Consider the following 12317-nt stretch of genomic DNA (forward strand, 5'->3'; position numbering starts at 1 on the left):
ACTATTTTTTAGGTAAAACTATTGCACCATATTCTCAAGATGGGAGAAATCCTTCTTCCATTGCTAAGGTACCCAATGAATACCAAAAGAGAAATGGCTACTGTACTACCAGTCTATCAGGAATGTACCAAGGGAAGGGCAAGAAATAGCCAGGCCCTTGACAAAGATAGATCATAAGCAATTAGTTACAACTAACTAGTCAATAAACTCCCGAAGAACAAAAACATTACTATGGGTATTGGAGAGGGCACGGATTGTATGGAGCACTGGGTGTGGTGCAAAAACAATGAATACTGTTACGCTGCAAATAAATAAAAAAATTAAAAAAAACAAACATTACTATGAGGTACCATCAGACCAGTGAGCTTGGCTGCTAATTAGAACTTTTCTGGGTAAGTAAACCACTTAACATCTCAATTTCCATGTGCAAAGGTTAGAATAGGGAACTTTTTCTTGTTCTAAAAGAAATCAGGATTTTCATTTCTTTGAAAGAATAGAAAAGAGGAGGGGGGAAAAAGTATAGAAGGGAAAGAAGTATAGAAGAAAAAGAAGCCACAAATGAAAATAAGAGAGGGCATGGGGCACCTGGGTGGCTCAGTGGGTTAAAGCCTCTGTTTTGGCTTAGGTTGTAATTCCAGGGTCCTGGAGGAGCTTCCCTTCCTCTCTCTCTGCCTGCCTCTCTGCCTATTTGTGATCTCTGTCTGTCAAATGAATAAGTAAAATCTTAAAAAAAAAAAAAAAAAAAAAAAAAAGTAAAGAGGAAGTACTTAGCGAGGGAGTCTCTTCATACATTCAGGATGTATTTTTATCAGGAAATAATAAGCAGCATTCAAAACTGATTACCTTAATGCAGTGATTCCCACAGCGTTCCTGGATTTTTGCAGCATTTTATTGAAATATCTGAAAGTTCTAATTCTCCTCAAACAGAAACCTATCCAGCCACTGTTTCACAATTTTGAATAAGTAATTAGAAGTTTAAGGATAAAATATTCCCTCCAAATAAAGTATTTTCTTATTTTGCCTTAAAGAATTAGGGTGGGGGAGCAACTTACAAACCTGATATTTTAAAGAATTCCTTAATATCTTCTTTTAGTGACTGAAGTTTAATCTCAGGTCTCTGAAGACTGGCCTAATTTTAGAAAGAAGAAAAAGAAGAAAGGAAAAGACAGAGGTCAAAAGGAAGCCATTGTTTGATATGAAGGAAAATTTTTAAAAAGAAGTGTCTAAATGTGCATACAATTTTTAAAGTTCATTTTTGAAGCCAGAGCACTTTAGAATTATCTAGAATAGCTCTTAAGAGAGAAAACTTTTTCCACCTACTCTTAAAATACAGTATCTGGAATGGTACACTGCAGTCTAATACTTAACATTTTTACCTAGGATTTTTACCTTTGTGAATAATTAACATCTATTTTTCTAATAGGAAAAATACTCAGATTTTATAAATTCTCTTAATATTATATCAAACATATACAGTAGCATTTATACCTAATGACCAAAAACCCAGTTGCCTCCCTTATATATAGACCTTCAAAAAGTGTCTTCCTCCATGTAAATGTCTTGCTCAATGCACACCTTCATTTGCTATGCATATTTATGGAAAGCACATAAAACTATTAGTTCACTAATGTCTCCTTTATCTTCAAGTGCATGCTTCCTATTCTGTTGGTTTTTCACACTGTAATTTTAACAAAAAGTAGTAATTTCTCCCATTTATAATGTCTTTGATTATTTTCAAAGCGTTGCTCTTTTACCTAGTTCTTTTTATCAAATTCTAAAAGTCTATTCCTTAAGAAGGTATTAATATTAGGATAATTCACAATAAGCATTTTAAACCTAAGAAATCAAAAACTGATCTTATCTTCCACTCATAATTTGTTCCTTCTCTTCTATTTCTTAATCCTCATCTATGAAATCACCATGCACCAGATCTTCTAAGTCAGAAATTTCAGTTATTCTTGATTCCACTCTAACTCCACAAAGATTCAACCCCTTTCTGGGAAGATGGCATTGGAAGCAGTGAGTTATTTTTTGGTTTGGGTGGGTTTTTGGTTTTGGTTTTTTGTTTGTTTGTTTTTTAATCTCCCTGATTTCCACATAAAAACAGACCAAGCAACTCAATAGGAAAACCCAAATCCCATGGAAAATATTTACAAAACTTCATGATAAAACTTAAAATACAAACAGTTGGGGACAAACCAACAGCTACAGACCTGTATGGTATTAGCATTTGTGCAAGAAAAAGCAGAAGGAAGCAGTGGGATATGTGATGGATGTGAAAACAGCAAGACCCCAAAATAGCCAACACTGTTTTCACTGGAACATATCAAAGGCCAATTTTAGAACAGGAGCTAAAACTGAGAGGGGTTTTTGCCTAAGTGAATAAAGCAGATGAGGTCTGAAAAGACTGTGGCAGCCTAGGACCTATGAATTCTTGACACTGGCCAACCAGCACCCCTTTCCAGACAAGGCTATACTGAGGAGAAAATACTGATAGAGTAATAAAAACTGAGGATGACAGAGAACCAATGTATTACCTTGAAAATCAAAAAATCAAGGAAAAGGCATGTATCTTATCTTTCCTATAGAAACTGCATCACAGGATAACTAAATAATAGATAAGGGGAAATGTCTCTTGATAAAAGTATTCCAGATAATAACTAAAACAGATGTAATGAATATCAACATTTTACAGCCCCTAATAAATTACTAATTCTAGGCATTGGGCAGAAACAGCTGTTAATAATGCAAAAGACAACCAGACATTATGTGCTTCTTAATAAACTTAACAAACATTCCACTGCTAATAGTAATGGCCAAAGGAATGACACCTCAGTCTGATCAAACCCCTAGTACAGCTGTCAATTTACAAGTCATACAAAGGACAGAGGACCATGTTAAGCTGCACCATGAGGGTACAATCAGAAAAATCCACAATAACAAGTTGTTCTAAAGGTCAAATGTCGGGATGCCTGGGTGGCTCAGTTGGTTGGACAACTGCCTTCGGCTCAGATCATGATCCCGGAGTCCCATTGAGTCCCGCATCGGGCTCCCAGCTCCACGGGGAGTCTGCTTCTCTCTCTGCCCTTCTCCTCACTCATGCTCTCACTGTCTCTCTCTCAAATAAATAAAATCTTTTAGAGGTCAACTGTCTCTGCTCTTCAGCTCATAAAGTATATGGAAAACAAAGGGAAGGAGAAAACCTATAGATTTAAAAAGATATCAAAATAAACTTCTTTAGGCATGCCTGGGTGGCTCAGTCGGTTAAACAACTGACTCTTGGTTTGGCTCAGGTCATGATCTCAGAGTCATAGGATTCACTCATCCCATGCCAGGCTTCACGTTCAGTCAGCTTGAGATTCTTTTCCCTTCCTTCTCCTTCCCCTCGGCTCCTCCTCTGGCTCACACAAGCCCTCTCAATCTCAAATAAATAAATAAACAAACTAAATCTTCCAAAAAAAAAAGTTTAAAAGTAAAAAAAAAGTTTAAACTTTTTAAATGGGCAAGACCAAGTTAGAGTGTCTTCATGTGAGGGATCTACATTTGGTAAATTCAGGAAAGTGATTACCACAAAGATGAGATTGCTTGGGAGAGAGGAGTTTGTGATTGTGATGGGGTGGAGCAAACTGAGGGATCTGTGTGGCTGGCAAAGTTTCATTTTTTTTTTACCAGAGTGGTTGTTACAAGTTCATTCATCTTATAACTGATTACATTATAAGTTTGTATTATATAGTTTCTGTGTTTTATTTTAGGATAAAAAGCGTCAAAAAAGAAAAAGAAAAATATGTCTCCCAATTTATTCCTTCTCTCCATTCTAAAGTCCCACACTTAAGCCTAAGTCCTCATCATTTCTCATTTGGACCACTGTAACAGCTTCCAACCATGTCTTGCCACTTCATTCAAATTGCAGTTACTCCCCACCTGGCATTTTTACACTCCCTTAGTCTACCTTCTTTCCTAATATTTATTATCTCCTTATGTGTCATATGATTAATGTACTTATTATATTTATTGGTATATTGTCTGTCATCCTAAATTATAAGTGATAAGCTCCACTAAAACAGATATCTTTGTCTTTCTGTTCACTGTAATAGCTCAAGTTCTTAGAATAGTTACTTTCACACAGTAGGTTATCAATAAATGTTTATTGAATAAATGAACAAATTTCTCCATTTATTAATCTATCCTCTGCCATTTTCTTCCTAAACATAAGAACATAAGGCTTTTTTTTTTTTTTTAAAGATTTTATTTATTTATTTGACAGAGAGAGATCACAAGCAGACGGAGAGGCAGGCAGAGAGGGAGATAGAGGGAAGCAGGCTCCCCACTGAGCAGAGAGCCCGATGTGGGACTCGATCCCAGGACCCCGAGATCATGACCTGAGCCGAAGGCAGCGGCTTAACCCACTGAGCCACTCAGGCGCCCAACATAAGGCTTTCTTAACTGCAAATCTCCATAGCATAAACAAGAAATCTAAATTTTTCAACAGGGCACACTTGGTCCTTCACAATATAGACCAGTTTATCTCCCCAAATTCATCAGCTGCTCTTCCACCAAACTAACAACATCTTCTCTTTTTTCACACTTTCTCTCCCCAAGACACCCTGCCTCTAGTCATAGTGAACTACACTATGTAGTGAACTACATTCAACATTATCCCCCAACTGTTACATATTTTAAGGTTTCCAGGCTTTTGTTCATGTTGCTCTTCAGATGCAAGTGCTCCCTCACCACCCTGACAAATACCTATTAGTTTCTAAGACATCTCTCAAAATACCACCTCCTTTATCAATTTGTTCCTATCACTTCCCCACAAAGATAGTACAGTTCATTCTTCTGTTACAGCACTCATCAGATTATATTGTAATTTTCAGCCTACCTATTTTTCTTTTTGACTCTTAAATTCAAAGGACCATGATTTCATTTTTGTATCTCAAGTATTAACTCAGTATTAACTGTTGCTTGGCAAAATTATATTGATCAAATCACATTCTATCCTTTTTATCCAGTTTTCTCCCAAATAAACAAGGAACTTTATAAAAGTTATTTTTAATTAAGGAGACTGGTTTCCAGCCTGTTATCCCTAGGATTTTAAGAGCTGCAAAACCTTGCTCATTATTCAAAAATATCAAAGCAAAAGGAAATAGGCTTTCTTTTACAAGTGTTTATTTGGAAATGACTCTAAGGCAGCAAAATTAAAAGAATTTTAAGAGAAAAAAATGGTTACTCCTTCTAAACATTTTCAGTATTTTAAGATTGCTAGACCTCTTAGATATATTTTTTAATCAAAGGCAAACCAAATTCATAATCAACATAATTATAAAAATCTTGAGAAATTTGGGGTGCCTGGGCAGTTCAGTTGGTTGGGCATCCAACTCTCTTTTTTTTTTTTTTTTAAAGATTTTATTTATTTATTTGACAGAGAGAGAGATCACAAATAGGCAGAGAGACAGACAGAGAGAGAGATGAGGAGAAGCAGGCTCCCTGCTGAGCAGAGAGCCCTATGCGGGACTCGATCCCAGGCCCCTGGGATCATGACCTGAGCCGAAGGTAGAGGCTTAACCCACTGAGCCACCCAGGCGCCCGGGCATCCAACTCTTGATTTCAACTCAGGTCATGATCCCAGGGTCATTGGATTGAGCCCCATATATCAGGCTCTGCACTGAGCATGGAGCCTGCTTGAGATTCTCTCTCTCCCTCTCTCTCTGCCTCATACCTCCACTCACACTCTGAAAAAAAAAAAAAAAAATTGACAAATTTGAAAATCAAAAGCAGGCCAGTGACAGGAAGACAACATGGTAAGGCAGTTTTCAAACATGTTTTAGCAACATAACAATTTTTTCAAATGAAATCTGAACCCAATTAAAAACCTCACTATAAAAAAAAACCCTCCTATATGAAACACATTGAAAGTGATACTAATAGACAATGAAAATGAGTATTCTCTCATTGCTAAGGTATAATTATGTTAGAAATGTGTAGATTTAGCTTCAATATCCAGTTTGTTTTGTATTTTTTTTTGGTTGCTCAACATAAATAGTCTTAATACACAGAGATAAATGGTTGCACTTTTAATAGCCTTCTTGGCAATCTCAGCACATTCCCAAATTAAACTGCTACAGGAACTCAAAAGAAGAGTACTTGGAAATAATTATTTTGAACACAAATCACTAAAGGGGCGCCTCGGTGGCTCAGTCGGTTAAGCATCCAACTCTTGATTTCAGCTCAGGTCATGATCTCAGGGTTGTGGGACTGAGCCCTGTGTCAGTCCCCACATTCAGCTTGGAGTCTATTTGAGATTCTTTCTCTCCCTTTCCCTCAGCCTCTCCTCCCAATCACTCTCTAAATAAATAAATAAATCTTTTAAAAAAGAAAACAAATCACTGATACTAGTTTTCATAAATACAAAAATCAGATGCAGAGCTTCTTATGCTTATGATTGCAGAACTACACATATCATGATATTACTATCATATGACGTGTCACTGGCTCACTAGTCCCACATTGTGGCAGTATACCATGAAGGGAGACTCTGTTGAGCAGCTGTACCTTCACTCTACCTACTACCTGAAGTAATATCCTCACCTGCACAATGAACCATGAGTGCACATCTGCAAAATCCAAATATTTTGAAAGACCAGTGCAGAATTATATCCTTGCTCATTGATGACACATCTATAAGTGTCTCTAATATATGAAGAGGATGAAAGGAACAGGTTTTTTTCCTGGGACTTATCTAGAGACAAGTTAATTTGGAAGCACAACAGTGGATTATGAAGTATTTAGTATAGTAACAATGCATTTGAAAGAGTGGTGTTTCTTAATATACTTTTCAAATTAAGAATTTTTAAATAAATAGGACATTTTCTGAGTCCTTGGGTATAACAAAGCACAATTTTAAAACTATTTGGGACTAAATGAGGATAGGATTTGGCATCAGAAGACCTTGAATTATCTCTCAACTAGATCAAGTCATTTAACCTCTCTGTATCTCAGTGTTCCTTACTTTTTTAACAGGGAAAGTAATACCTAAACTAGGTTATTGTGAATCTTAAATAAAAAATTTTTCAAAGTTATTTTTAGTTGGGAATTCCAGTGAAAATTAAAGTTGTGTTATAAAATATGAGCTATCCAGATGACAATGGACTGAATGTAAAAGACTAGCAGGGAGGGAGTAACTAGAGATAGAGGTTTTTTAAACATTTACAACAAAATTTAACATTTTCTTTAAACAAAACACCTATAACTCACTATAAGAGCTAGTAAAAATATGATAAAAAATAAAATCCAGGGGTGGCTGGGTGGCTCAGTTGGTTAAGCTTCTGCTTTCAGCTCAGGTCATGATCCCAGAGTCCTGGGATCAAGCCCCTGTCCCCCAAGCTCTCTGCTCAGCATGGATCCTGCTTCTCCCTCTCCCTCTGCCCACAACCACCCCCCCCGCACCATTTGTACTCTCTCTCTCTCTGTCAAATAAATAAAATCTTAAAGTATATATATATATACGTGTGTGTGTGTGTGTGTGTACACATATATACATACATGAGATCCAGCAAGCATGTACATTACCCTGCATATATTCGTCACCCATTTATTTATGTTGACATTTCTGACATCCTCCACCATTCTGTACTCTAAAAACACATGACCGTCCCTGCCCCTGACACACACACATGAATTCAGTTTCTTTCTATTTCTACCAGAATAATCTTAATCCAAGCATTAGCCACTAGCAATCTTAAATTTCTAAACTTGGTAAGTAAAGAAAATGAGAAGGAAAGTGGCTGATGTTGTGGCTGAGTCCAAGAAGCTGGGAGGTAACCTGAGACTAAATATTCCATGAAGTACAACCAGGGCCTAGTATGTCTAAAAAGGTGGTTGCAAGGATCTTTTAACTCCCTTTAAAGAGGCCCCATCCTCTCCACTTCTCACTATGCCTTCATGCAAATCCTAGACTTCATCTTTCTGTGTCTGAAGACTCACAGAATTTCAGGATTAAATGAAGCTACAGAGTTCTTCTAGGTCAGTTAACCATTTAATAAAACTCTTCTCCAAGTGGTTTTTCTAGCTTAGAAACTCTAACTTAGAAACTCTAAACTAGGGCAAGACTTGAGATGGCTGAGAAACAAGGAAACCCTGGACTTTCTTCATCCCTCAAACACAGCTGGGCCAACATCAAATCATTTTGAACAACTAGGAAACTGATCATAAGATTAAGAAAATAATCTGTACAATTAGAGGGAGATGCAAGGTTCAGAGATGCGAATTGGGGAAGAGAAAAGCCACTGTACCATAGAGGGAAGAGAGCCCTTTACACAGAGATAAGTCAGAGAGAGAGGGGAGGAGAACAGCAGGTAGGGTTCCTGCAAGATGCTGTGGGTGGGGATTCTTTAGGTCGCACTGGGAGAGAACATGGTCCTTCCTGGAGTACATTTGGAAAAGGGTCCCTTGCCTCTCCAAGGACAAAAGGCCCACCAGGTGCCACTGAGTAGCTGTTGAACAAGCTGGGACAGAGGCTCACTTAGAAGGCAGATAACTTGATCACAGTTTTTCGCGGTGCTTCACCATAGACTCCAGGCACCAGTGTGGCCCTGCAACTGCTTTTCTGAGACAGAGAAGTGTCAGGCACAGTGCCGTGAGGCTCTCCTCCTTTAAGACTTGGAGTTTTGAATCCCAGCCACACTCCATAGATAAAACATAGGAGAACAATGGCTTGGGCACAGACAGATTGAGCAGGAATCTGACAGAAGCCTGGGACCTCAGGGGTGGGGAGGGCAGATTGTTTTCCTTTCTATGAGGGCCTTCTGAATAATCTCACCCCTGAATTCCCCTCTCTGGGGAAGAAAGAGCAGGGTGATGCCATTTTCCCCACCACACCCCACCCTGCCCACCAGCACTATCAGACTTCAAAGAGAAACACAGTGCCCCTGGTGGAGGCTGGAGTCGCTTACAGCAAACCTCAGCCCCCTGTGCCTGGGAGGGGCATCTTTACCAGGGCAGGTCTGACTGCGAGCCAATGCAGTGAGTCTCTCCCCCAGAGGACCAACACAGGCTCTTTGCAAGTACCAAATCAAAAGAGCATAGAGTGTTATAAAGCATCAGTTTCAGTTCTGGTGGAAATAGGACCAGACTTTTTTTTTTTCCCCCCTCCCCCTTTTTCTTTGGAATCAGGCTTACAGGTTTTGTTCATTTGTTTGTATGTTGCTTTGTTTCCTTTTCTCATTTTTTGGATCAGGCTGTTTTTTTCTTTTTTCTTCCTAATCTTTTTTTCTTCTTTCTTTTTCTTTGGAATCAGGCTTATAGTATTTTGTCTGCTTGTTTGTTGTTCCTCCTTTTCCTTTTCTCTTTTCTTACATCAGGGTTTGTTTGTTTGTTTTCAGGCTTATCTTAACAAACAAATCAAAGCACACCTAGTTAAAAGTCCAAAGACCCCTCATAGCAAGCAAGGAGGAACTCTGCAGAGGACTGACCTGTGGGAAAGAGAAACCAAAACACAAAAGCAGAGTGCACACAGAAAAACTTCCTGAAGTGCCAGGCCCTGGACAGTGTATGACCCCCTTCTTAATACCGTACTCTCAGGAGCAGGAAACATAACAAGCTTTCATAATATGCAAAAGACATAATCTGGACATAATGACAAAATGGAGAAATTCTCCCCAAAAGAAAGATCAAGAAGAAATCACAGCCAAAGATTTGCTCAAAACAAATATAAGCAATATACCTGAATAAGAATTTAGAACAACACTCATAAGAATACTAGCAATTCTAACCAGGCTTGAAAGAAGCATAAAAGACATCAGAGAAACCCTTGCTGAGGAGATAAAAGACCTAAAAGCTAGTCAAGTTGAACTAAAAAATACTATAACTAGATGCAAAACTTATTGGACGTAATCATAACAAGGATAGAAGAAACAGAGGAATAAACAGGTGATACAGAAGATAAAATTATGGAAAATAATGAAGGTGAAAAGAAGAGGGGGGAAAAAAACCTATTAGATCCTGAATACAGACTTAGGGAACTTAGTGATTCCACAAAGCACAGTAATATCCATATCATAGGAGTTTCAGAAGAAGAAGAGAAGGGGAAAGGGGCAGAAGATTTGTTTGAATAAATTATAGCTGAAAACTTCCCAATCTAGGGAAGGAAACAGGCATTCAAGTCCAAGAGGCATACAGAAGCCCCCTCAAAATCAACAAAAACAGGTCAACACCAAGACATATCATAGTGAAACTTGGAAAATACAAAGATAAAGAGAGAATTCTGAAAGCAGCTAGGGACAAAAGGTCCATAACCTACAAGGGCAGACACACAATGTTAGTAGCAGACCTGTCCACAGAAACTTGACAGGCCAGAAAGAAATGGAATGATATTCAACATGGTAAATGGGAAAACTGTGCAGCCAAGAATACTATATCCAACAAGGCTGTCATTCAGAATGGAAGGAGAGATAGAGTTTCCAAGACAAGCAAAAACTAAAGGAGTTCATGAACACTAAACCAGCTTTGCAAGAAATATTAAGGGGATGCTTTGAGCAGGAAACAGAGACCAAAAGCAACAAATATTAGAAAGAAACACAGACAATCTACACAAACAGTGACTTCATAGGTAATACAATGGTATTAAATTCATACCTATCAATAATTACTCTGAATGTAAATGGACTAAATGCTCCAATCAAAGAACATGGGTGTCAGAATCAATAAAAAACAAGATGCATCCATATGCTGCTTACAAAAGACTCACTTTAGACCCAAAGACACCTCCAGATTGAAATTGAGGGGGTAGAGAACAAGCTATCATGCTAATGGACATCAAAAGAAAGCTGGAGTAGCCATACTTATATCAGACAAACTAGATCTTAAAACAAAGATGGTAATAAGAGATGAAGAAGGGCACTATATCATAATAAAGTGTTCTATCCAACAAGAAGATCTAACAACTATAAATATTTATATCCCCAACTTGGGAGCAACCAAATATATAAATCAGTTAATGACAAACTTAAAGAAACAGATTGATAATAATACAATAATAGTAAGGGACTTTACCACCCCACTCATAGCAATGGACAAGTCATCTAAGCAGAAGATCAACAAAGAAACAATGGCTTTGAAAGACACACTGGACCAGAAGGACTTAACAGATATATTCAGAGTATTTCATCCTAAAGTGCAGAATCCACATTCTTTTCGAGTGCACATGGAACAATCTCCAGGATAGATCACATACTGGGTCACAAATCAGGCCTCAACCAGTACAAAAAGACTGAGATTATTTCATGCATATTTTCAGACCACAACGCTATAAAACTTGAAGTCATAGAAAATTTGGAAAGACCACAAATACACGGAGGTCAAAAAACATCCTACTAAAGAATGAATGGGTTAACCAGGAAAAAAAGAAATTAAAAAATACATGGAAGTAAATGAAAATGAAAACATGACAGTCCAAAACCTTTGGAGCAGGAAACAGAGACCAAAAGCAACAAATATTAGAAAGAAACACAGACAATCTACACAAACAGTGACTTCATAGGTAATACAATGGTATTAGTAAAGGCAGTCATAAGTGGTAATTATATAGCAATAAGGCCTTCCTCAAGAATCAAGGAAAGTCTCAAATATACAACCTAATCTTACACCTAAAGGAGCTGGAGAGAGAACAGCAAATAAAGCCTAATATCAGCCAAAGAAGAGTAATCATTAAGATTAGAACAGAAATAGTGATACAGAAATTTAAATAGAGAGAGAAAGAGAATAGATAAATGAAACTAGGAGCTGGTTCCTTGAAAGAATTAACAAAATTGACAAACCACAAGCCAGACTTAAAAAAAGAAAAAAGAAAGAACCCAAATAAATAAAATCACAAATATAAGAAGAGAGATTACAACCAATACCAAAGAAATGCAAACAATTATAAGAGAATGAGCAATTATATACCAACAAATTGGGTAATCTGGAAGACATGAATAAATTATTTGGATAAACTACAAAAATTGAAGCAGGAAGAAATAGAAACCTGAACACATCCATAATCAGCAAAGTAACTGAATCAGCAATAAAAGATTTCCCAACTGGGGCACCTGGGTGGCTCAGTGGGTTAAAGCCTCTGCCTTCGGCTCAGGTCATGATCCCAGGGTCCTGGGATCGAGCCCCACATCAGGCTCTCTGCTCAGAGGGGAGCCTGCTTCCCTCTCTCTCTCTCTCTCTCTGCCTGCCTCTCTGTCTGCTTGTGATCTCCATCTGTCAAATAAAAAAATAATAATAATTAAAAAAAAAAAAAAAGATTTCCCAACAAACCAGAGTCCAGGGCCAAATGC

General features: G+C 37.7%; 1 protein-coding gene across 4 annotated transcripts in view; it reads right to left on the reverse strand.

Moving 5' to 3' along the window:
* Nucleotides 1-12317, reverse strand: part of TBC1D19 (TBC1 domain family member 19) — a 166924-nt gene that overhangs the window by 125624 nt on the left and 28983 nt on the right. For 3 of the 4 annotated variants that reach the window (XM_059164109.1, XM_059164125.1, XM_059164118.1), the window contains exon 2: nt 1057-1129. The exons of the other annotated variant lie outside the window; for it this stretch is intronic. In XM_059164109.1, the coding sequence (XP_059020092.1) occupies nt 1057-1129 (73 nt within the window). The remainder of the gene's footprint in view (nt 1-1056; nt 1130-12317) is intronic. 4 annotated transcript variants of the gene reach the window in all.

The sequence above is a fragment of the Mustela lutreola genome, chromosome 1, assembly GCF_030435805.1.
Source record: "Mustela lutreola isolate mMusLut2 chromosome 1, mMusLut2.pri, whole genome shotgun sequence".
Taxonomy (NCBI): Eukaryota; Metazoa; Chordata; class Mammalia; order Carnivora; family Mustelidae; genus Mustela; species Mustela lutreola.